Genomic DNA, 26,160 nt, shown 5'->3' with positions numbered 1-26,160 from the left:
AAATTTGAACACATTTGAAAGCACACAGAACCCCAGTCCTTTCTGCTGAGCACTAGACACAAATATCTGGCAGGCAGATTACAAAATAAAAAATGTATTGCTTGTGGAAAATGTGGTCAGTACCTAGGTCAAAATCTAGAAATGACTGGGAAATTCTCTCAACGATGAGAGGAACAAGAATTTGGCGCGTCTGTACAGCGTCCATCTTTTCACAAAACTTTTCAAGCTTAGCACATCAGGAATGGTTGTCAGGATAGATTCAAGAAAGCAATCTTCTGGCTTTCAAGACTTCTCTATAGATAACACAATGTAGAAAAATGTATAATACAGTGGTTTCGCTCACCCGAAATCTGAAAATGTCTTTCATGGTGTCTTTTCCTACTATAATATCTACATCATAGTTATACATTTGGAAAAGCCCATGGTTCCTTTAAAAAATACTGCATATTACAAGTGTTTTACTGATGACCATAAAATAGTTGATTTGTGAGAGCAATTATTGCATTGTCATCTTGTTAAGATCTTTGTTCTACCTGGGTTCATAAGCCTTCTGAAGTTCTTTCCTCACAGCAGCTAACCTCAGAAAGCTCATAGGTTATTGCCCTAAACTGACCCAGAGCCCAAGGTCTCACTGAAGACAGACTGATTGCCTCCCTTCAAGATTTGAAGACATCAGCTTGAAAACAATACCCCAGTGATTGATGCCCAGTCCAGAGACTAGGCTAAGGATGTGTTGCAAATCATAGACAAGAGGGAGTGTAAAAAAATTAAATCACACCCACCATTCAAGATAATTACCATGACAGTGGGAGGAATTAAAATTTGTAGGAAGTGAAGAATCAAAAGCAACCAATGGGAGGAAAAAGTTGGAAGTGCATAGGCCTACTGCACAATAAGCAATTATGAGATGGGAGATACTTCCTTTTGTTGTTGTCTAGACCAGTTCATATGTTTGAGATTTGTCTTCATGTTTGAGATTTCCCATTAAGATTGCAAATCGGTAAGATATACAGCAAGCTTCATGGTTTATTTGGCTTTGGATCCCATATCAAAAGGTGCGGCAATGCTTACATTCTCCAATCCTCAACAAAGCAGACAGCTGCAAGTCTGCCCCCCCCCCCCCAAATCGAATTACTTACATAAAATATGCTTTATAATCAAACATTTTCTTGATCAATAAAGGGGACTCTTAATATATTCCAAATTAAATGCCAAAATAATGTCGCCCTCTTGTGACTGCTTTGAACATTGATTTACTCACGATGGAATGCCTGCTACCGCAATGTGAAGTCATACAATAAGAACAGAGTCTTTTTAGAACTTTATTTTCATTTTTTGACAAATATATATGAATGTTGAACTCTTAAGGAGACAGTATTTGGAGAATTCTTTACAGAAAATGAACTCTCCTAAATAGACAAGAAACCATCATAAAATACATCTACATGATTGAACTAACCATTTCTATTTGTGCCAAGGAAGAGAATGATACAACTTATTGACAGTGAATTGATGCAAGTGATTCTTAAATTCAGTCCAATGTTATTTGGTGCTGACAAAAAAAGTTATTTCAAAAAGCCTGATGGGACTGTCATTTTCAGACATCTGTATTTTTATGATTCATGGGGTTGACTGTTAGTTTTGCATAAAGGCACACAAGCATTGGTAACCCTCAGGTGAGCATTGCTTTTTTTGTAAAGACATTGGTCCCATTAGGCAGTACAATTATCCAAACAACTTAAAACAAAAATGTTATAATAAAAAACAATGAATAAAATGACCAAAAGATTTAGATCATTCATGTATACAGAGAAATGTCTTCTAGTAAGTTAAAATGTTTGAGACCTAAATTAGGTTGGACATTTACTCAAGGGTACAGTGGGTCAGCAGTATAGGACACCAACTCAGAAACCTGCTTTACGCTAATAAGAGCTTGAGGGAACACCAACTTATTTACAGAGGATGAAGTTCAGAAAGGGACCTGGTCTCCTGTTGTATGAACCCCTGGAGGCTTCGCTTTCCCTGCCTGAAGGTACTCTCCCTCCGGGAAAATGGTAGGATGACCAGGAGCCTTAGGAGGGTTTCAATGTTACTAAAGCTCCTAATGTCTGATGCCTTCAGGGTGTCGAGCACAGTAGCTGGAAGATACCCGGACATGGGATCCAACCACTTCTCTCTCCAAGACTTCATCTCTGTTGGGAGTGAGACCAGGTCAGGCATGTCATCTTTGTACATGCGGAAAACGTGAGCATTTACACTGCTGTTTTCTAGCTTCGACATGGCGTAAGGCACAATCTCCAGGCACCTCAGGGCACTGAGGACCTTCTCTGTGAAGAACTCACTGACCTCAGCAATGGAGTGCTCTATCACCTTCTGACTAACCGCCATTTTGTAAAACTGACTCAGGGGTTCTAGCAGCGCAGAGTGCAACAACGTTATCTGCAGCTTGGAAGCTAGAGAGACAGCTTCCTTGAACCAGGCCTTGTGATGTGTGTCGATATCGCTCTTCAATTCATTGAGGGAAGTTAGGAGATCGGGCAAGCTATTCATAGCTAGCAACACATCTAGGGGTTTTCCTTGAAGAGATTGGCTCAGCTTTTTGGTCGAGCTCAGGACATTCTTCAGCACGACAGCCGAGAAGATGAACTCAAAACGTCTGACTTTATTGAAGTAAAGCAGTGCCTGGCCACTCCCTAAGCTATTCTCCTCACTTTTCAGCTCATTCAAGCACAGCATGACTACCTCCAGGAGCTCTACCATCAAATCATGCATATCATGACTCTTCTCCCAGTTCTTAATAAGCTTGTCCCTAAGCTCATTACCCTTCCCCTCATCATGTTGGAATATGGCAATGATCACCTCTTCCAGTTTGGTCTGTCGTTCTGCATCCTCTGTGAGCCACTGTAACATGTTTTCTATAGACACTGCACAGTCTGCTGCAGCCACTGCAGGAGATGACCTGGCTAGCCACACATTCAGAGACACAGCAGAGCTGACCATTTGCATGGCCAGGGGGTATTTCTGGGCTATTACAGCAGAGACAGCCCTCATCCGAGACCCTACCTCACCAACACTTAGCAAAGCTTGCCCTCTACAGTACTCCATATTGAGCCCCCATTTCTCTGATAGGGCTGTTTCAATAGCATCAGCCAAGACAGCAGTGTCCTGGCTAAACGGGATGAAAGCTACAGTCTCCTCGCACTGAGTGTCCTGTTTGTCCAAGTACCTGATGCACAGGGGGACATAGAGCTTTCCCTCAATCTCAACCGCCTGTTCCGTTATTATTGTGAAGAACTGTGAGTCCCAGAGTTCCTTAAGTATTTCCTCACGCACAGGTGGGTCATAGAAAGACATAGCCTGCCTCTGACCTACGACCCTGTCCTCTACCATTACAACACCGTCCTCCGCGACGCCCTCCTCCACCATCAGCCCGCCGACCTCCTCCTCCGCCAGCGCGACAGCCTCCTGCGCGACGGCCTCCTGCGCCACGCCGTCCTGCGCCTGGGCCACGCCGTCCTGCGCCACGCCGTCCTCCGCCTGGGCCACACCGTCCTCCGCCTGGGCCACGGCGTCCTCCGCCTGGGCCGCGCCGTCCTCCGCCATCAGCGCGCCGTCCTCCGCCATCAGCGCGCCGTCCTCCGCCATCAGCGCGCCGTCCTCCGCCATCAGCGCGCCGTCCTCCGCCATCAGCGCGCCGTCCTCCGCCATCAGCGCGCCGTCCTCCGCCATCAGCGCGCCGTCCTCCTCTTGCAACTCTCCTGCAAGGGGTTGTTCTGCCATATCAGCTTGGTGTTCCTCAACTGTCTGCTCATGTCTCTCATCAGGGTTTAAATCAAAAGCTCTGAAATCTAAACACACACACAGTTAGTTAAACACCCCTCTTTCCTTTATTTTCACTCTGAAGTATATACTATTACATGGTTCATGTAGAATATGTCATGATGAATCTTCATGATTTAAACATTCACTTACCACTTTCCAGCTTCAGACTTTTCATTTGTTTCTTCACCTAAATTACATAACAGAATTGAGTACATTTAAAACACATTTAATTGCTATGCATATCTCCTTTGCCAGGGGATGGGGGGGGGGGGTGATCTTGCTGTATTGTTTACTGTTATTATCTGTCTGTTTGTAAAACTGACAATTCATGAATAAAATAATTGTATGCATATCTATACCAGGGATTTTCTGGATAGAAATGGGGCTTAGGTGGTGGGCGTGGTGGAGGCGTGGCCATGGGCCTGGCAAATGGTGTGGTCGATGACCGAAAACTTTAGATGCCCTCCCGTTGGCCGCAGTGACAAAATGTAGCTGTTTTAAAGCAAATTTCATGCAATTCTACAAAAAAAGGGATTCAAACAAAACTAAATCAATGGGGGCCCCATGACAAATACTCCTGAGTTAAAATTTTAGATTCCCCCTGACTGTCTTGCTTTTATTTTGGTGATTCGTTCTCAAAGATAAACTTACTTCAAAATGTACAGGTCCATCATCATTTCTACATACTTTATATCTGTGGTTTAATTTTACACAAAAAGAAAAACAAATGTTTTGTGTGTGTGTGAGATATATATATATATAGATACTGCTCAAAAAAAATAAAGGGAACACTTAAACAACACAATGTAACTCCAAGTCAATCACACTTCTGTGAAATCAAACTGTCCACTTAGGAAGCAACACTGATTGACAATAAATTTCACATGCTGTTGTGCAAATGGAATAGACAACAGGTGGAAATTATAGGCAATTAGCAAGACACCCCCAATAAAGGAGTGGTTCTGCAGGTGGTGACCACAGACCACTTCTCAGTTCCTATGCTTCCTGGCTGATGTTTTGGTCACTTTTGAATGCTGGCGGTGCTTTCACTCTAGTGGTAGCATGAGACGGAGTCTACAACCACCACAAGTTGCTCAGGTAGTGCAGCTCATCCAGGATGGCACATCAATGCGAGCTGTGGCAAGAAGGTTTGCTGTGTCTGTCAGCGTAGTGTCCAGAGCATGGAGGCGCTACCAGGAGACAGGCCAGTACATCAGGAGACGTGGAGGAGGCCGTAGGAGGGCAACAACCCAGCAGCAGGACCGCTACCTCCGCCTTTGTGCAAGGAGGAGCACTGCCAGAGCCCTGCAAAATGACCTCCAGCAGGCCACAAATGTGCATGTGTCTGCTCAAACAGGCAGAAACAGACTCCATGAGGGTGGTATGAGGACCCGACGTCCACAGGTGGGGGTTGTGCTTACAGCCCAACACCGTGCAGGACGTTTGGCATTTGCCAGAGAACACCAAGATTGGCAAATTCGCCACTGGCGCCCTGTGCTCTTCAGATGAAAGCAGGTTCACACGCACATGTGACAGACGTGACAGAGTCTGGAGACGCCGTGGAGAACGTTCTGCTGCCTGCAACATCCTCCAGCATGACCGGTTTGGCGGTGGGTCAGTCATGGTGTGGGGTGGCATTTCTTTGGGGGGCCGCACAGCCCTCCATGTGCTCGCCAGAGGTAGCCTGACTGCCATTAGGTACCGAGATGAGATCCTCAGACCCCTTGTGAGACCATATGTTGGTGCGGTTGGCCCTGGGTTCCTCCTAATGCAAGACAATGCTAGACCTCATGTGGCTGGAGTGTGTCAGCAGTTCCTGCAAGAGGAAGGCATTGATGCTGGGGAACGGACTGGCCCGCCCGTTCCCCAGACCTGAATCCAATTGAGCACATCTGGGACATCATGTCTCGCTCCATCCACCAACGCCACGTTGCACCACAGACTGTCCAGGAGTTGGCCAGGCGTTGTAGGGAGGTCATACAGGCACGTGGAGGCCACACACACTACTGAGCCTCATTTTGACTTGTTTTAAGGACATCACATCAAAAGTTGGATCAGCCTGTAGTGTGGTTTTCCACTTTAATTTTGAGTGTGACTCCAAATCCAGACCTCCATGGGTTGATAAATTTGATTTCCATTGATAATTTTTGTGTGATTTTGTTGTCAGCACATTCAACTATGTAAAGAAAAAAGTATTTAATAAGAATATTTCATTCATTCAGATCTAGGATGTGTTATTTTAGTGTTCCCTTTATTTTTTTGAGCAGTGTATATACACACACACACAGTGAGCACCATAATTCATTGGACAGTGACCATTTTTTTGTTATTTTGGTTCTGTACTCTAGCACTTTGAGTTTGAAAGGTTTGAAATACAATGACAATGAGGGTGAAGTGCAGACGGTCAGCTTTAATTTAAGGGTATTTTCATACAGATCGGATGAACCGTTTAGAAATGACAGCACCTTTTGTACATGGTCCCCCCATTTTAAGGTAATACAAGTATTTGTTGAATTGGCTTCACAGATGTGTGTCGTTAGGCAGGTGTATTCATTTGTGTAGTTAGTGAATGCAGGAGAGCCGTTGATGAATAGTATTGATTATAGACTTTGCTATTGCCTTTGGAGGTTGTTGTTGGGGTGTGACAACATGAGGAAGACAGCAGTGTCGATGCAAATGAAGCTGGCCGTAATAAGGCTCAGAAATGAAAATCAATCAATCAGGAACATTGCAAAAACCCTGGGCATGCCCAAGTCAACAGTTTGGTTCATCATTAACAAGAAAAAAACAACAACCGGTGATCTCAATTATGTCAAAAGACCTGGTAGACTGAGGAAGACCACTGTGGTGGATGACCAGAGAACACTCTCTATGGTGAAGAAAACCCCTGACAACCCCACTGACAACAGCCCAACAGATCAAAAACACTCTCCTGGATGCAGGTGTGTCAAAGTCTACCATATGTAGAAGACTACACCAGCAAGACTACAGAGGGTACACTACAAGATGCAAACCACTGATAAGCCTGAAGAACAGAAAGGCAAGATTACAGTTTGCTAAAAAGCACCTAATAGAGCCCCAAGAGTTCTGGAAAAAAAAGTATTGTGGACAGATGAGACAAAGATTAACATGTACCAGAGTGATGGAAAGAGGAAAGTGTGGAGAAGAAAAAGACATGCCCATGATCCAAAGCATACCACCTCATCCGTGAAACATGGTGGAGGGGGTGTTATGGCTTGGGCCTGTATGGCTGCCAGTGGAACAGGCTCACTTGTCTTCAACGATGATGTGACTGCAGACAGAAGTTGAACAATGAATTCTGAAGTGCACAGAAATATTTTATCTGCTCAGATAAAACCAAATGCCTCCAAACTCATTGGACGGCACTTCATCATGCAACAAGACAATGACCATAAACATACTGCTAGAGCAACGAAGGGGTTTTTGATGGCCACAAAGTGGAAAATCCTTGATTGGCCGAGTCAATCACCGGATCTGAATCCAATTGAACATGCATTTTACATGCTGAAGAGGAGACTGAAGGCAAGTCCCAGAAACAAGCAGGAACTGAAGATGGCTGCAGTACAGGCCTGGCAGAGCATCACCAGGGAAGATACCCAGCGTCTGGTGATGTCGATGCATCGCAGACTTCAAGCAGTCATTGCATGCAAAGGATATGCGACCAAATATTAACAATGATTACTTTATTCTACATTATGTTAAACTGTCCAACGTTTTTTGATGCCCGAAAATGGGGGGGACTATGTACACAAGCTTCTATAATTTCTAAACGGTTCATCCGATATGTATGAAAATACAATCAAGCTGTTAATTAGAGCTGACAGTCTGCACTTCACCCTCATTGAGTTTGAAAGGATACAATGACAAAGTGGACGAGTACAGAACCAAAATAACAAACAAATGATCACTGTCCAATGAATTATGGTGCTCACTGTATATATCAAAAGTTTGGACACTCCTACTCATTCCAAGGTTTTTATTTATTTGTACTATTTTCTACATTGTAGAATAATAGTGAAGACATCAACACTATGAAATAGTACATCATGTAGTAACCACAAAAGTGAAACTATTCTTCAAAGTAGCCACCCTTTGCACACTCCTGGCATTCTCTCAACCAGCTTCACCTGAAATGCTTTCCAACAGTCTTGAAGGAGTTCCCATATACACTGAGCACTTGTTGGCTGCTTTTCCTTCACTTCACCTTCACATTTCCACTGGTCTAGTGTCCATTGCTCGTGTTTCTTGGCCCAAGCAAGTCTCTTCTTATTGGTGTCCTTTAGTAGTGGTTTCTTTGCAGCAATTCGACCAAGAAGGCCTGATTCACGCAGTCACCTCTGAACAGCTGATGTTGAGCTGTATCTGTTACTTGAACTCTGTGAAGCATTTATTTGGGCTGCAATTTCTGAGGCTGGTAACTTACGAACATATCCTCTGCAGCAGAGGTAACTCTGGGTCTTCCTTTCCTGTGGCGGTCCTCATGAGAGCCAGTTTCATCATAGCGCTTGATGGTTTTTGCAACTGCATTTGAAGAAACTTTCAAAGTTCTTGACATTTTCAGGATTGACTGACCTTCATGTCTTAAAGTAATGATGGAATGTTGTTTCTTTTTGCTTATTTGAGCTGTTCTTGCCATAATATGGACTTGGTCTTTTACCAAATAGGGCCATCTTCTGTATTCCACCCCTACCTTGTCACAATACAACTGATTGGCTCAAATGCATTAAGGAAAGAAATTCCACAAATTAACAAGGCACACCTGTTAATTGAAATGCATTCCAGGTGACTACCTCATGAAGCTGGTTGAGAGAATGCCAAGAGTGTGCAAAGCTGTCATCAAGGCAAAGGGTGGCTACTTTGAAGAATCTCAAATATATATATTTTTTATTTGTTTAACACTTTTTTGGTTACTACATGATTCCATATGTGTTATTTCATAGTTTTGAACTCTTCACTATTATTCTACAATGTAGAAAATAGTAAAAATAAATTAAAGGCCTGGAATGAGTAGGTGTGTCCAAACTTTTGACTGATACTGTATATACATTTATTTTTTGGACATAGGCGGCCCGGAAAAAAACACTTAAGCGGCCCGTCCAAGACTTTTCTATGCAGAAAAAAACCTGTATATCAATAAAATCAGTCCTTAAAACATGAGCATTGGAATGCTAGAAAGAGTATTGCTGTTAATTTACCTGCTCAAGACATGGGATGCTTTCTGGGTCAACTTCGATGCACTTCTCAATGACCTCCCTTAGTCTTTGAACAGTTGGGTAATGCATGAGAAGCATCACAGTGTCGGTTTTGCTGCCCTTGCAGACAGTGTTCTTCAGCAGAGCCCTCATGGAGTTCAGGGTGGTCTTCATGAGGTCCCACTCCATACTGACGCTGGGTAGAACAGCCACCAGTCTGAGCAGCATTGTCACTGTGGGATGGCTTTGAGATTCTGGGTGAAGCAGTATCTCAGAGATAGAAGCTGGTGGTGACATGTCCTGGTATTTCTCTTTCCACACTGTGGCCCAGTTACTGATATCCTGCTCTACTGTGTCAGGATCAGGCAGGTCAGACAGGTAGAGACTGTATAGCTTGTCTGTGGACTCTGCGCGGATTGGCTCTGAAATGGGCTGTGGATTGCAGGTGGGAAGAAGAGACAGGAGCTTCAAGGCTTTCAAATGACTATCGGAGAAGTTGTACTTCATTTCGTCAATGAGGCAGCTCAGTACAGGAACACTAAAGTTGTCCCTGTAGTACACCTCTGGAGACTCGTAAGAGTTAGCTTCCTCTGGGAAACACACTTGCTGAGGGGCCACCTTGGATGCTAGTTGCAATGCCTCTTCAAACCAAGGTGTGTGTACAGTGCTTATGTTCTCCAACATCTTGTTCAGTGTCTCTATGATTGGTACGATCTTCTCCACCTCACAGATGATGTCAGCAGGGTTACCACAGCGGAAAACAGTGCTGCAGTTCCGAAGAGGAGAACAGGCGTTCTTCAGGATCACAAGTGTGACGACAAAATCCATCTCTCTCAAAGCAGTGGCGAGGACCTGTGCATGTAGCGACATAGTGCCCGTGGCGCTGGAACTAACTGAATCCAGGCAACTCAAGACTCCCTCCAATGTGTCGACTAGGAGATCAAAAAAGTCCTCCCTCTTCTTCCACCTGGAGCAACAGGTTTCTGGAATCTCCTCCAAGGCCTCCCGAGGTGTATTCAGTAACCCATCCACAGCCTGTGCTAGCTCTGCCTCCAGTCCAGGTGACTGGTCAAAGAACAGTAGAAGATCTTCCACAATTCCCAGCATCTTTGTGACAGGTGGGCAGTGTACACTTCCTGCTAGCCAACAGGCAAGACCACAAGACTCACTGGGTGTGATGACAGACAGAGGATAGCTCTCGAGGAACTCCAAAGACATCTTCTTCAGGCTGTGACAACCTGAGCCCATGCGCATGAATGCTTGCCCACGACACTGACTCATCGGCAATCCCCAGTCTTCAGTTAAAGTTGCTGAAAGATTCTTGGCTTGAACATCAACATCACAGGTTTCAAAAAATCGCAAAAAACCAATGAGCTCTACCTTGGGGGCACATTCCCCAACATATCTGACGAAGACAGGCAGATAGCTCTTATTAGCAATTACAACAGGTTTATCTGTAATAAGAGAAAAGAAGGGTGACTCCTGTATTTCTAAGAGTATGACTTCCCTGATGGATTTTGTGAGAATCTCTACCATTTCCTCCTCTCCTACGTTAAGCGTGGACTTGCCATCTCTTCCAAACCAGTGGCACAGGCCGAGATCCTGGATGAGAAGGACTTGATCTTCTTTGGAGAGTTCGGAGAGCTGGCACTTCTTTTTCCCTAGACGTGCAGCCAGTCTGAAAACCATTTCCAAACTCTGTCGATTATCTCCAGTGTGCCCATTCTCATCCACCGCTTTCATTTCCTGGTTCTCTTTCTTGTCAGAAGACTGATTCTCAAGGTCCTCTGTTCCATCTTTGCCATGATCGACTGAAAATATAAAAGGTAAATGATTTAATTCAATTGACTCAGTTCAAGTTCTATAATGTTCTATCAGAGAGAGTTCATTTATTTCGTCACTTGACAAAACCTAGGTCCATCCCTATTACCAACATACTAAATGGTAAGTGTTATTACATATTTATTACCTTACAATTACATGGTCACATGGGGATTCATTGTAACAAATATTTTCTATAACATACCTTCCATGTTGGCTTCAGAGTTCTTCATCAGACTTTTGGATTCCTTATCCTAAAAAAATAATTAAAAAAGACATTAAAAGGAAATCATTTATTTTAAAATGACATTTCAGTATAGACTGCACTGAAAGACTACATAGGTTTAACGTATTAGACAAAATACACTGCTCAAAAAAATAAAGGGAACACTAAAATAACACATCCTAGATCTGAATGAAATATTCTTATTAAATAGTTTTTTCTTTACATAGTTGAATGTGCTGACAACAAAATCACACAAAAATTATCAATGGAAATCAAATTTATCAACCCATGGAGGTCTGGATTTGGATTCACACTCAAAATTAAAGTGGAAAACCACACTACAGGCTGATCCAACTTTGATGTAATGTCCTTAAAACAAGTCAAAATGAGGCTCAGTAGTGTGTGTGGCCTCCACGTGCCTGTATGACCTCCCTACAACGCCTGGGCATGCTCCTGATGAGGTGGCGGATGGTCTCCTGAGGGATCTCCTCCCAGACCTGGACTAAAGCATCCGCCAACTCCTGGACAGTCTGTGGTGCAACGTGGCGTTGGTGGATGGAGCGAGACATGATGTCCCAGATGTGCTCAATTGGATTCAGGTCTGGGGAACGGGCGGGCCAGTCCATAGCATCAATGCCTTCCTCTTGCAGGAACTGCTGACACACTCCAGCCACATGAGGTCTAGCATTGTCTTGCATTAGGAGGAACCCAGGGCCAACCGCACCACCATATGGTCCCACAAGGGGTCTGAGGATCTCATCTCGGTACCTAATGGCAGTCAGGCTACCTCTGGCGAGCACATGGAGGTCTGTGCGGGCCCCCCAAAGAAATGCCACCCCACACCATGACTGACTCACCGCCAAACCAGTCATGCTGGAGGATGTTGCAGGCAGCAGAACGTTCTCCACGGCGTCTCCAGACTCTGTCACGTCTGTCACATGTGCTCAGTGTGAACCTGAGCACACGTCCTCCACGGTGCCAAACGTCCTGCACGGTGTTGGGCTGTAAGCACAACCCCCACCTGTGGACGTCGGGCCCTCATACCACCCTCATGGAGTCTGTTTCTGACCGTTTGAGCAGACACATGCACATTTGTGGCCTGCTGGAGGTCATTTTGCAGGGCTCTGGCAGTGCTCCCCCTGCTCCTCCTTGCACAAAGGCGGAGGTAGCGGTCCTGCTGCTGGGTTGTTGCCCTCCTACGTCCTCCTCCACGTGTCTTGATGTACTGGCCTGTCTCCTGGTAGCGCCTCCATGCTCTGGACACTACGCTGACAGACACAGCAAACCTTCTTGCCACAGCTCGCATTGATGTGCCATCCTGGATGAGCTGCACTACCTGAGCAACTTGTGGTGGTTGTAGACTCCGTCTCATGCTACCACTAGAGTGAAAGCACCGCCAGCATTCAAAAGTGACCAAAACATCAGCCAGGAAGCATAGGAACTGAGAAGTGGTCTGTGGTCACCACCTGCAGAACCACTCCTTTATTGGGGGTGTCTTGCTAATTGCCTATAATTTCCACCTGTTGTCTATTCCATTTGCACAACAGCATGTGAAATTTATTGTCAATCAGTGTTGCTTCCTAAGTGGACAGTTTGATTTCACAGAAGTGTGATTGACTTGGAGTTACATTGTGTTGTTTAAGTGTTCCCTTTATTTTTTTGAGCAGTGTAATAATCATGGACATTTATTTCAACAGTGAAAACTTACCAAGCAGATGCCCTCTAAAGCCTGGGGAGTGACCTTCAAGCACTTAGTCACCATCCGGTCCAGATCTCTGCTGAAGTTGGTTCCCACCTGCAGCATGGCCAGACATGGGGATCTGTCCTTGGGGCTGGTGTTCCTCAGGTATTCCTGGAACATCTTGTGGCGCATCACTTCCCCACAGTTCTCCAGTACCGTGCTGGGTAGCACAGACATGATCCTCAGCAGTGTGTTGATGTTCCCAAAGTACTGCATGAGTGGCAGACGGAGAGTCTGAAAGATGGTGTCTGGTATGGTCACGGATGCAACTTTGGTCTTCCACTTCACCCTCCAGCAGCACAACTCGGTGAAGAAGTTGTCGGAGTCAGGCAGATCACTGGCGTAGAGAGGAGGCTTTGACCTCAGGATTTCAAACATGTAACTCACAGTCACAGAGCAGGGAACCAGGGAGAGGAAGTTTAGGGCCTCCTTGTGGTCCTCAGAGAAATGATCCTTAACAGCATTGGTGAGGTTGTCCACTAGGGGCACACTTAGTGCATCTTTGTAATACAGAGCTGGTTTCATCATGCTATCCCTGGACGCAGAGGAATTATCAGGCACTTTTATCTGCACACCTAGACTCTGGGCGAGCGCACAAGCTTCATCAAACCAATTCTGGTGAAATACTTTGATGTTTGTTTTGACCCTGTTAAGAGTAGCCACTATACCACTGATCTGGCAGAGTTGGGATGCTGCGCTGAAATGATCCTTCTGGAGTCCTGCACTCAGTTCCCTGGTGAAGGACGAGGTGTTCTTCAGGGCTACCATGGGCACAATAAAATCAAAGTCCCTTATCAAACGCAGCAGTGCTCCAGCTTTTAGAGAGAATGAGGATTTCCACCTCTGTGGGTTGCTCTTGATTTTCTCCAAACATTCGACAAGGGGCTCCAGCATCTGCACAAAGACTTCATAGGAATCGTGCTTCTCCTGCCAGACGGTACAGAACTTCCCCTGCAATTCTTGAACCTTTTCATAGCTTTCCCTAAGACCAAATGCAATGACATGATCCAGCTGTTTCTCAAGCATAGGCATGCTCCCAAAAAACATCAAAACCTCTTCAAAAACATCCAGGGCCCGTTTGACTGCTGACACAGGGGTGGATTTTGACCACCATATGTTAAAAGAGTAACAAGAGCAGTGTGTGCATATTGCAAGGGGGTACTTTTCTTGGATTTTGCAGGCAAATGCTTTCAGCTTGTAGGAGACATCACCGGATCCCAGGTAGGCCTGACCTCTGCAGTAACACAAATCGAGATGCCACTCTTTGGTGACAATTTCCAATATGCGCTCTGACATGGCATCACAGTCAAGATCCACATCCAGAAATCCCATGAGTTCCAATCGCATGACATCAAAACTGTCCACAAACCTGAGGAAGAGAGGAAGATGTTTTTTCTCCCCTAACTTCACAACGCGGTCGATGAACAGAGAAAAAAAGGAAGTGCCCACCTCCACAAGAATTCCCTCCCTGACAGCATCCTCGCATACTCTGAGAACTTCTTCCATCTCAGACTTCGACACATATTTCAATGAGTCTTCAACCTCGCCATCCTGTTCTGCAGAGGCCTCACCAGGCTGTCTGCTCTGGCTGTTATATGCAGCTGTCACAGCAACCTGCAGAGCAGATTTGAGTGCCTCCTTATTAGTTTCTGTGGCTGGGAGTTTCGGTTGCCCCACTCTCTCGGTCTCCATCTCAGAGGGTATGATGTCCTGTGGTTCTTCTTGTGTTTCTTCAACATTCTCTTTTAGAGTGTGATTCCCATCATTCTCAGAGACAGGTTCTGAAATAAAGCAGTGAAGAGCATGAGCCAAGAAGGAATAATTAATAAAACATAGGTATTAATGCAAATATTTTGATATTTATACAATAGTGCAATAAATATTATACAATTATTATATTAATAATTGTACTTCCTTACCAGCTTCAGGCTGCATCTCTATTACCTCATCATCCTATGAACAGAAAATAAAAGCATTAGCAAAATAAGACTTTTGTTCAGTAACTGAAACCTACAAATGCAAATATTAGTAAGAAAACAAGTTCAGAAATATCCAACATCCACTTACAGTACTTTAATTTTGTGTAGTTTTTCAAATTATTTGAAATCTTCTGTTTATTTGATTGTGGAGCAAAGACTTTAAAAGCAACAAGAACACAACTTTAATATTAAAATAAACTTACCATATGCAAAAACTGCAATATGTCAATATGCTTCTCCACATAGGACTCAACCATGTCTTCCACATTGAAGTGCACGTCTTGATTGACATAGACAAATGCCATGTTGCACAGTCTCTGATCCTCCGGTGTGGCTTTCAGGTAAGACTGGTACCGCTCCAGCACCATGTTGTACTGCCCATACACGTCTGCCTCTGCGTTCACACAGGGGATGGTTCCCAAAACTCTCAGCAGGCTCTGCACATTTGGGTAAAATGCAATGTCTGGGATTTTCAATGTTGCAAACACTGTTGTGGGCAGGATCCTCCGCTTGCTAGCGTGTCTCCACTTCACCTCCCAGCAACCAAGCTCATCGTAAAACGTGTCAGGCCGGGCAAGGTTGTTCAAGTTTGCGTCCGCCACTTTATCCCTGCGGATACTGAAATTGTGGTCAGCCATGTAAGACGGCACCAATGAGAGCCATCTCAGAATCCGAACCATCTCAGTGCTAAACACCCGCTTTACCTCCGCAACAAGGTACTGTAAGATCTGCCTGCTCAGAGTCTCTCTGTAGAAATCCTCCAGAGGGGTTTCAGTTGCAACTGCCTCGCCAGTCTCAGGTGAGCTCTCATCCGGCCTAGCGACCTCCACTCCCAGCTTCTTAGCCCTGCCCACTGCGTCAGAAAACCACTTCCTGTGGAATATTGCGATCTCCTGCAGATGTTTGTTGACCAGCTTTAAGGCGTTGGAGATTGTGTACTGCAAGGTGCTGCTGATGCTGATGGCTCCCCTGAGACTCGGGTTGAGGATACTCACGCAACAGAGGGTATTCTTCAGAACAACCAGGGTGATAATGAAATTGAAGTTCTTCAGGATCGGCTTGAGCTTGGCCATCTGCTCACAAGTAGCGGTGTCTGCGTTCGCAGCCGAGCACACCTCGTTGATGCAGGCGAGGAATGGTTCAAGAATGTCCAACATGGTCTGGAAGGCATCAACACCATACTCCCAGGTGTTCTGGGAAGCCTCTATGATCCTGTCCACTTCACCTTTAAGGTGGCTGTATGAAGACTTGATTTTCACCTCCAGTCTTTCCCAAAGATCTGGGGATCCTCTAATTATTGTGGCGACCTCCTCCACTGTGTTCACAACCTTCTGGATATAAGGTATGGGCATGGAGCGGATTAGCCACATGTTAAAGGCGTATGGGTCACTAGGTGCTAGCACTACCTGAGGAAACTCCTGCAGAATCCTGCTGGTGAGATCCTTCATTTTCTGACATAAACCACCTGTGGTCAGGTAGGTAAGTCCTCGACAATGCTCCATCCGCAGCCCCCACTTATTCCGAATTTCTGAGAGCAGCATGTAAAACAGACCCTCAGCATCTGCATAACAGGGCAGGAAACCCATGAGGTGTTTCTGAGGGAACCCTGCCACAGTGACGGACCTGATGAAAACTGGGATCTGATCTTTTCCCTCGATGTTTGTCACATCTTGAAGCAGGATGGAGAAAAAGCGTGCCAACCTCAAACTGTTCCGGATCTCCTCCCGCATGAGGTCCTCGCTGAACTGAAGGACTTCTTTCTGGTCAATTCTTTCAACACAGATGGGGTTGAGAGACTGTTGTCCTCTGTGGTCTCCCATCGGTTCATCTGTGTTGGGGTTTGCATCGTTCCCTATGCTGAATCCAGTGAAGGCAAGGGTTTCCTTAAAGTAGACTTTAAGGATTTCCTTTGCTTTTGAGTTGGCGACATCCTCTCTCCTTTGTTCCTCTTGCTGTAAATCACATGTTGCGCTATTCTCTCCTGGCTTAACTTTCAACTCAGATGGAGCATCATCTTCTGTAGTAAAGGAGAAAACATGGACAAGAAATTGAAAAAAAGTGTAACTGAATAAATACGTTGAGCCATTTCTACAAATACCCTATCAAAAGGTGTACTTTCCTAACTTAACATATAGCCTATGACAATACAGACCACATTACTATGAACTACTAGTTGCTACCCAATTACGTAATTTCTGGTAGGAAAATAGATATAATTTTGCAGCGAGTGGCCAAATATGGAAATATTTTCTTCTTATGGTAAAACAAACAACAAATGAGAAGAAATAGATTTACCAAACCAATCCCCTTTAGCTTTCTTCAAGGATGCAAGCTCTGCCTCAGCCTAAATGGATTAAAGACATACTTAGATGTAAACTGGAATTAATGCAATAGTATCAGATTATACACTTACTGAGATCAGGTTAGGATGACTTTATTGGGTACAACATTCAGGGTCATGACCTTATAAGGGACACTATAAACCACTTGTGTGTTTTAAACATGACAATACTTACAGGTTCTCTTGTTCTTTTATTCCGGTTGTGGCCTGATGGATTATTCAAATGGCTTGTAAAATCAAATCTGGTTGGAATAGCACCCTCTTTCAAGGATGTTCTTAAAGTGCTCTGAAAAAGAAACAAGCAAATAATTATAACAATTTCAATGCCACTCTTTTGCATGCCTGAGAGTAAGAACCTACAGGGAGAAGCATGACCTTTTAATACAGACCTACCAGTGGTCTTCAGATAGACCTACTGCATTATGATTAAGCTAGTCCCAAAAAAGGTCTACATGACTTACACATCACGTCACACAGTATGTGGGAAACCTATTCTACAATAGTTTTTGATTCCCCTAAGCATGTGACAAGACATTATTTCTAGTGTGCAAGAGATTTTATTCTGAGAGCAATGTACATAATACAAGGTGCAGTGAAATTTGCCGTTTTACAGGGTCAGCCAGAGTATGACATAGCCTACATCCCAAACCCGGTCAATTGGTCTATTAGCTAATGCATAGATGAGTCACCACCTGAATAGGTCATCTGTAACTCATGACTCCGCCCTATTCCCGAACAATATAACTGAATGAAAACGTAAAATTAATGTTTTAATATACAGTGCGTTTGGAAAGTATTCAGACCCCTTGACTTTTTCCACATTTTGTTATGTTACAGCCTTATTCTAAAATGGATTCAATCGTTTTTCCCCCTCATCAAACCACACAAAATACCCCATAATGACAAATCAAAAACAGTTTATTTTTAAATGTTGCACATTTATTAAGAATAAAAAAACTGAAATATCACATTTACATAAGTATTCAAACCCTTTACTCAGTGCTTTGTTGAAGCACCTTGGGCAGCGATTACAGCCACGAGTCTTCTTGGATATGACGCTACAAGCTTGGCAAACCTGTATTTGGGGAGTTTCTCCCATTACTGTGCAGATCCTCTCAAGCTCTGTCAGGTTAGATGGGGAGCGTCGCTGCACAGCTATTTTCAGGTCTCTCAAGAGATGTTCCATCGGGTTCAAGTCTGAGCTATGGCTGGGCTACTCCTGGACATTCAGAGACTTGTCCCGAAGCCCCTCCTGAGTTGTCTTGGCTGTGTGCTTAGGGTCGTTGTCCTGTTGGAAGGTGAACCTTCCCCCCAGTCTGAGGTCCTGAGCGCTCTGGAACACGTTTTCATCAAGGAGCTCTGTGTGCTTTTCTCCGTTCATCTTTCCCTTGATCCTGACTAGTTTCCCAGTCCCTGCCGATGAAAAACATCCCCACAGCATGATGATGCCACCACCATACTTCACCGTAGGGATGGTGCCAGGTTTCCTCCAGACGTGACGCTTGGCATTCAGGCCAAAGAGTTCAATCTTGGTTTCATCAGACCAGAGAATCTTGTTTCTCATGGTCAGAGTCCTTTAGGTGGCTTTTGGCAAACTCCAAGCAGGCTGACATGTGCCTTTTACTGCGGTAAAAGGCATGATTGGTGGAGTGCTGCAGAGATGGTTGTCCTTCTGGAAGGTTCACCCATCTCCACAGAGGAACTCTGGAGCTGTCAGAGTGACCATCAGGTTCTTGGTCACCTTCCTGACCAAGTCCCCTTCTTCCCTGATTGCTCAGTTTGGCCGAGCAGCCAGCTCTAGGAAGTCTTGGTGGTTCCAATCTTCTTCCATTTCAGAATGATGGAGGCCAGTGTTCTTGGGGACCATCAATGCAGCAGAAGTTTTTGGTAGCCTTCCCCAGATCTGTGCCTCGACACAATTCTGTCTCGGAGCTCTACGGACAATTCCTTCAACCTCATGGCTTGGTTTTTGCTCTGACACGCACTGTCAACTGTGGGACTTTATATAGACAGGTGTGTGCCTTTTCAAATCATGTCCAATCAATTGTATTTACCACATGTGGACTCCAATCAAGTTGTAGAAACCTCTCAAGGATGATCAATGGAAACAGGATGCACCTGAGCTCAATTTTGAGTCTCACAGCAAAGGGTCTGAATACTTATGTAAATAAGTAATTTTTAATACATTCGCAAACATTTCTAAAAACCTGTTTTCACTTTGTCATTATGGGGTACTGTGTGTAGATTGATGAAGGAAACATTTTCATTAATCCATTTTAGAATAAGGCTGTAAATTAACAAAATGTGGAAAAAGGGAAGGGGTCTGAATACTTTCAGAATGCACTGTAATTAGTGATGGGGGAAAAAATCTATATTTACATATCACAATTTTATTTTGGATGATATTATATCAATACTTTGACTCCAGGCATCAATTTGTAAAAAACAAACAAACATAGGCAGCGTTAGTCGGCTGTACCTGCACAAAAACTCAGGTATTTGTCATCCTATAGCATGTTCTCCATCTTTAAAAAAAAAAAAAGTGAGCCAAAAACATGTTTTCAACACTTATTTCCATGACTGATCAAAACAAATTTTCTCATGCTCTCTCGTCTCTCTGCAGCAGACAGATATTGAGCAGAAGTTTTCCCAATAACATATTAAATCTGCTCAGAATTAAGATACAAATATATTCTGTTTGCATCAATATGTTTGCAACATCAAATCGCAGTATCGAATTGCAATATATATATATAGAATTGGGAGCGTCGCAATATTACTCGTATAGGCACCTAAGTATCGTGATAATATATTATTGCGAGGTCCCTGGCAATTCTCAGCCCTTGATACCTGGCCTCTTCAGTAAATAATAATACTTACGTCACGACAGATCAAGGAAGGCTCAAAATGATTTGCACAAATTTGGAAGGAATTGTGTAACTCCTCAGGGGTTTTTGGCTCCAAGTCAGATCGATGACAATTATTTAACCATTGTTTACATCTGAAAGGAAAAATTCACAGGATTAGATTTCAAAACTGCAATAGGGATAAGCCTGCCCCCATGTTATAGACCGATGAAAAGATCTATCTGCATATCACTAGCAAACCGTCCTGTGACGGAAGGTAGGTCTACTACAGTAAACCACGGTAATGGATTTGCACTGAGACTGATTTTTTTCACACAAAACATGTATGCCAAACAAAAACATTGATTTCAAAGTTAAACTAATCATCAACTCTTTGAACAAGGCCTACTTTTAAAACAATTTACACAGAAATTTTTACAAAAACGCATTTACTGGAAGAACTGGGCAGATGCAAAGTTAGGTAACAGAATTTTGGTACATTCTCCCTCAGTTTTTTGCATGACCAAGTTTTCACAAAAAAATTACATCTGCTCAGAATTAAGATACAAATATGTCTGCAGAAGGAATGAGGTGTACGCTATTATATGAAACCTTGGGTTTGAAAACAATATATTTTGGTTATTGAACTACAGTAAGTGAAGTGGACCTACACCCAGTAACAGAATTGTGGTAACGAATTTCATCATGCATCTGTACTGTACTGTAATTTGTTTAACACTTTTTTGGTTACTACATGATTCCATGTGTTATTTCATAGTTTTGATGTTTTCACTATTCTTCTACAAAGTAGAAAATAGTAAAAATAAAGAAAAACCCTTGAATGAGTAGGCGTCAACTTTTGACTGGTAGATGACCAGTCAATATAAACACGTCTTTCTAAATGACAAAATATTAGATCAATGTACCTCAAAATCGTTTTGATGGAGTGACTTAAAAAGTTGAGATGACAAACATTTTTTTGTAGATCAAGACTACTTGCATCCAGGGAAAGGGTTAAAAAAAAAGATTGTGACAAAGTGGTTTCCCCAAGTTACCCTACGTTTAAGGAAAGGAGCAATATTTGCTAGTGTCTGACATACGCAGGTGGCTTTGATTAAAGGGTCCTTTTACAGGTGTGTGTGTGTGTGTGTGTGTGTGTGTGAGTTTGCTGATTCTCTATAGGCCTATATGTTCATTCAGAAAGTTTCCTAAAAGTAGCCTGTCTGGACTGTCAATCCTTTGTCTTGATCACGTTGAAGGAGAGGTTGTTGTCCTGGCACCACACTTACAGGTCTCTGACCTCGTCCCTATATACTCTCATTGTTGTCGGTGATCAGGCCTTCCAGCATCGTGTCGTCTGCAAACTTAATGATGGTGTTGGAATCATGCTTGGCCACACAGTCGAGGGTGAACAGGGAGTACAGGAGGGGACTAAGCACGCACCCCTGAGCGGCTCCCGTGTTGAGGATCAGCGTGGAGATGTGAAGTTGCCTACCCTTACCACCTGGGGGGTGGCCCGTCAGGACATCCAGGATCCAGATGCAGAGCGAGGTGTTTAGTCACAGGGTCTTTAGCTCAGTGATGAGCTTTGAGGGCACTATGGTGTTGAGCGCTGAGCTGTAGTCAATGAACAGCACTTTCACATAGGTGTTCCTTTTGTCCAGGTGGGAAAGGGCAGTGTGGAGTGCAATTGAGATTGCGTCATCTGTGGATCTTGAAGAGGGTTAAACCAAGGCCTCATACCTTTTAAAGGGTTAACAACTTGTGTTATGATTAACTGTAAGGTATTCTCTTCTAGGAGATCTCTGTGTGTGTATTAACACCTGTTTGAGTGTTGTGCCCTTCAGACATTATCAGAAGGCGGAAACCTCCTACGTTCATACATACTCCTCCTGTCTGGGCCCCACCTGGCTATCTGTGGTTCTGAGAATACGACTACTTTTCCGAGAACAAGGCTGCCGCAGGCCTGATAAAAACAGCCATCGGTCAGAAGATGCTTGGACTCGTTCACCTTGTTATGAACCTATACTTGTGATGAAAGGTCAAGTTTCGGTCAAACCCACTTCTGAGCTTTAAATTGCTGAGAAGATGGTTGCTGCTGTCAGGGGGAGGTTAGATTTATTAAAATGTTGTTGCCAGGGAAACTCACGCAAGGAGGACTGGAAGAGGCTATATGAGTTACAGGATGTCTTAGTCATTTTGAAGAACCTGGGGAGAGCTATCATATACTGTACTCTGTACCAACTTCTGCCTACAATTGTATTACTAAAGGATCATTTTAATACTTAAACAAAGAGTGTTTCCTTTCCATTACTAATGTATGTTCGATAATTATATAGAATTGATTGACCAACAATCTGTTGGAGCAGGATGCGGGTCTAGGGTTTCTCATGATGGTGCTGATGTGAGCCATGACCAGCCTTTCAAAGCATTTCATGGCTACAGACGTGAGTTCCACAGGTTGGTAGTCATTTAGGCAGGTTACCTTGGCGTTCTTGGGCATAGGGACTATGGTGGTCTGCTTGAAACATGCAGGTATTACAGACTTGGTCAGGGACAGGTTAAAAATGTCAGTTTAGACACTTGCCAAATGATCCTATTTACACTTTGTAGTCAATTTTGACACTAGAATAAATGTTTGACTCATATCGATGCCACATATGCCGTTTTCAAAACGAGAAGTTTCTTTTTAGGGGCAGTTGACCTCTAATTCCAATGCTTCTCTAGCGCAGAGACCCTTAGAGGGCATAGTTCTTCCTGATGTCGTACCTCTAGGTGTCGACACAGTGAGCCCAGCCGGTAATATACCTGTCCCCCCCATGGACCGGCTCGTACATAAAACATCCTCCATTCAGGCTGAAAAGGCGTTGGTTTTCTCCTTAACTCGATTTAATGGCTTGTCAGTGGGAAAAGAAAACGGGCAAAATATGTATACTGTCTTAATAAAACATTTTCCACCACCATGCTACAGTGGCTAATGCTACTTCCTGATGTTGTGGTGCGCATTCAGCCAGGGGTAAACGGATTCACGCTGTGTGTAACATCCGGAAGTTGTCAGAAAATCCAAAAACGGACGGGGAAAATTGTGTTTTATTAAGACAGTACACAATTTCCCACTGACGAGCCATTAACCTGAGTTAAGGAGGAAACCGACATATCCTGAATGAAGGATGTTTTACGTACAAGCCGGTCCATGGGGGACGTGAGTGTATTGTCGGCTGGCCACATTAAAGTCGGATGTAAGAAGACAAACAATGTAAAAGGAATAATAGCGCCATCTTGCGGCTGGTAGGCTTCTACAATGTTAAGACGGAATGTTATGGTTAAAATAACTGTACTTACAGTAATTAACTGTATACATGACAAACTTGTGGGGTTAGGCCTGCCCTGACTTCTGTAAGGTAAAATGTCTAATCACCATTTTCGGGGAGCTTATATTCATGAAGCTCACACACTTGATGCATTGATTCAACATACACTCAGTGGCCACTTTATTAGGTACACCCATCTAGTACCGGGTCGGACCCCGGTTTGCCTCCAGAACAGCCTGAATCCTTCGGGTTGTGAAACCCAATGTTTCAAGAGACATAACGTGTGCCAAGGAAAATATCCTCACCATTACACCACTGCCACCAGCTTGTACCGTTAACACCAGGACGGATGGGGTCAAACTCATGCTGCTTACACCAAATCTTGACTTTGCCATAAGCATGATGCAACAGTGAACGGGATTCGACGGACCAGGCAATGTTTTTCCACTCCTCAATCGTCCAATTTTGATGATCTCATGCTCACTGGAGCCACTTCTTGGTTTTAGCGGATATGAGTGGAACCCGGTGTGGTCGTCTGCTGCAATAGCCCATCCATGACAAGGATCGACGAGCTGTGCGTTCTGAGATGCCGTTCTGCACACCACTGTTGCACTGCGCCGTTATTTGCCTATTTGTTGCCCGCATGATTCTTGCTATTCTCCTTTGACCTCTCATTAACAAGCTGTTTTTCGATCACAGGACTGCCGCTGATTGGATGTTTTTTTGTTTGTCATACCATTCTCGGTCAACTTTAGACACTGTCGTGCGTGAAAAGCACAGGAGGCCAGACGTTTCTAAGATACTGGAACCAGCGTGCTTGGCACCGACGATCATACCACGCTCAAAGTCGTGTAACCGATGTGAAATGCTATTAGCGCGCACCACCGCTAACTAGCTAGCCATTTCACATCGGTTACACTCACCCCCCTTTTGACCTCCTCCTTTTCCGCAGCAACCAGTGATCCGGGTCAACAGCATCAATGTAACAGTTTAACTTTAGTCCGTCCCCTCGCCCCGACCCGGCCCGAACCAGGGACCCTCTGCACACATCAACAACAGTCACCCACGAAGCATCGTTACCCATCGCTCCACAAAAGCCGCGGCCCTTGCAGAGCAAGGGCAATCACTACTTCAAGGCCTCAAAGCGAGTGACATCACCGATTGAAACGCTATTAGTGCGCACCGCCGCTAACTAGCTAGCCATTTCACATCGGTTACAGTCGCTTAGGTCATTAGTTTTGCCCATTCTAACGTTCAATCGAACCGTAACTTAATGCTCGATGCCTGTCTGCCTACTTTATATAGCAAGCTACGGCCACGTGACTCACTGTCTGTAGGAGAGAACCATTTTCCTGAAGAGGGTGGTGTACCTAATAAACTGGCCTTTGAGTGTATTTGGACCATCAGCAACATAGGGAGGGGGTGTAACCTGCTACATCAAAGCTAGATAGCCTGCTAGCTAGTCTGATTAAACAAGCTGTAATACAACATTTGTATTTACAGCCGGAAACGAATGCCTTCAAAATCATGTAAATGTTCCTTACAAGCCAGAATGTTGAATAAAATTACATTTAAACTTTACTGGTTGTATGTGCGGTTTGTCCTTCAGCTGCTCAAAAATGTAGACAATATCTACAGGAATGTATTGTTTACCGAACTTCTTAGAAAGCCGGTAGGTATATGGTTCGGCACCAAAGTAAAGTTAGTTTTAAATACACTCAGTAGTCCTTGTATATAGTCTTGTTATTGTGTTACTATTTCCTTTTTTATTGAGCAAATATTTGTCTTAGTTTTTAACTCTGCCTTGTTGGGTATGGGCTCGTATGTAAGCATTTCACTTAAGTCTACACCTGTCGTATTTGACGCATGATGTGACCAATAAAATGTTATTGGATTCAGTTCTCTTGTCAATAGCTATTGAACCAAGCATGCCATGACAATGAAAATTGTATATTCTGAATCAGGGAAGGATGGAGAACAATCCTGTGAATTTATATTTTCTTATTTGGATTTCAATTGTCAAAAATATTTTATCGAAGACAGATGGTTCTCCATCCTTCCCTGATTCAGAATATACAACTTGCCATGGCATGCATTGTTCAATAGCTATTGACAAGAGAAAACCGAACATCCAATATAAAACAAACTTTACCTCGGTGCAGAACGAGTCATATAGAGCGCAATAGTAATGGCTAACTTCACCATGGTTCGTTGGACAAAACCTATGGGGAAATTTAGTTTTTGGTTAAATGCCAAAAAAAGATGGTCTGTAGTAAACAAGCTTCAGAGATCTTATACATTTGGTTCGAAGATAAATCTTCATTAGTCACTGAATTTTGAAGCATTTATGTAATTTTTTAAAAGCACAAAAAGGATTCATAAATCATAAAGATCATGTTAACTGACTGACTGATAATGTCATAGAACAAAACGTATAAGATCTCGTAAGCCTGTGTTAAACATAAGGTCTGAGGTTATCATAAAACTCTCTACTTTCCCCATAGGAATGGCTGAACTAACTACTAATTTTTAAAAAATGTTTTTTAGGACTACAAGCTGGCGACCTCTATAGACGGTTTGGTTGTTTAGCAACAAAACCGACGCATGCGCAAATATGGAGCAAAACAGACGGGGTTGCCTTAGATTTGTAACTATATTTTGTATCCAATGCTTATTGAAAACATACATGTGCACCTGTCTCAAATACATTGTTACAGTTGTTGGTTAGCTAGCTATTAGTATTGACTAAATACCTCAAAACAAGAAATGGTATCAAAAACAAGATGAAACGAGTCATTTACGATTCCCCACATAGCAGTTTGCCATTGTTGTAGCCATCTGGCTATCCAGAATCACAACT

At 43.7% G+C, this 26,160-nt stretch overlaps 2 protein-coding genes across 2 annotated transcripts; both read right to left on the bottom strand.

Moving 5' to 3' along the window:
• Window positions 1-1,309: 1,309 nt before the first annotated feature.
• On the bottom strand, window positions 1,310-14,228 carry si:dkey-250d21.1. The gene is made up of 5 exons (XM_038990149.1): window positions 12,791-14,228; window positions 11,062-11,110; window positions 9,039-10,846; window positions 3,973-4,009; window positions 1,310-3,848 (listed from the first exon to the last, which is right to left on the bottom strand). The coding sequence occupies exons 1-5, from the start codon at window positions 14,168-14,170 to the stop codon at window positions 1,954-1,956; spliced, it is 5,169 nt and encodes a 1,722-aa protein (XP_038846077.1). The 5' UTR covers window positions 14,171-14,228; the 3' UTR covers window positions 1,310-1,953.
• On the bottom strand, window positions 14,175-22,187 carry LOC120043823 (52 kDa repressor of the inhibitor of the protein kinase-like). The gene is made up of 5 exons (XM_038988419.1): window positions 22,139-22,187; window positions 15,006-16,819; window positions 14,743-14,776; window positions 14,312-14,604; window positions 14,175-14,192 (listed from the first exon to the last, which is right to left on the bottom strand). The coding sequence occupies exons 1-5, from the start codon at window positions 22,185-22,187 to the stop codon at window positions 14,175-14,177; spliced, it is 2,208 nt and encodes a 735-aa protein (XP_038844347.1).
• Window positions 22,188-26,160: the final 3,973 nt, after the last annotated feature.

Source organism: Salvelinus namaycush, chromosome 3 (genome assembly GCF_016432855.1).
Source record: "Salvelinus namaycush isolate Seneca chromosome 3, SaNama_1.0, whole genome shotgun sequence".
NCBI lineage: Eukaryota > Metazoa > Chordata > Actinopteri > Salmoniformes > Salmonidae > Salvelinus > Salvelinus namaycush.
This window is presented reverse-complemented; position numbering and strand designations above follow the sequence as displayed.

Bases quoted from the DNA above. Each gene is read 5' to 3' on its own strand.
- si:dkey-250d21.1 (XM_038990149.1), bottom strand. From the start codon at position 14,170: ATGCGATTGGAACTCATGGGATTTCTGGATGTGGATCTTGACTGTGAT. The intron at 11,111-12,790 runs GTAAGTTTTCAC...TTATTTTTTTAG, and splicing joins CTTTAGAGGGCATCTGCTTG to GATAAGGAATCCAAAAGTCT. The intron at 4,010-9,038 runs GTAAATTAACAG...TATGTAATTTAG, and splicing joins GCATCCCATGTCTTGAGCAG to GTGAAGAAACAAATGAAAAG.
- LOC120043823 (XM_038988419.1), bottom strand. From the start codon at position 22,187: ATGACTAAGACATCCTGTAACTCATATAGCCTCTTCCAGTCCTCCTTG. The intron at 16,820-22,138 runs GTGAGTTTCCCT...CCTTTACTACAG, and splicing joins CCTCTTCCAGTCCTCCTTGC to AAGATGATGCTCCATCTGAG. The intron at 14,777-15,005 runs GTAAGTTTATTT...TTCTGTTCATAG, and splicing joins TATTGCAGTTTTTGCATATG to GATGATGAGGTAATAGAGAT.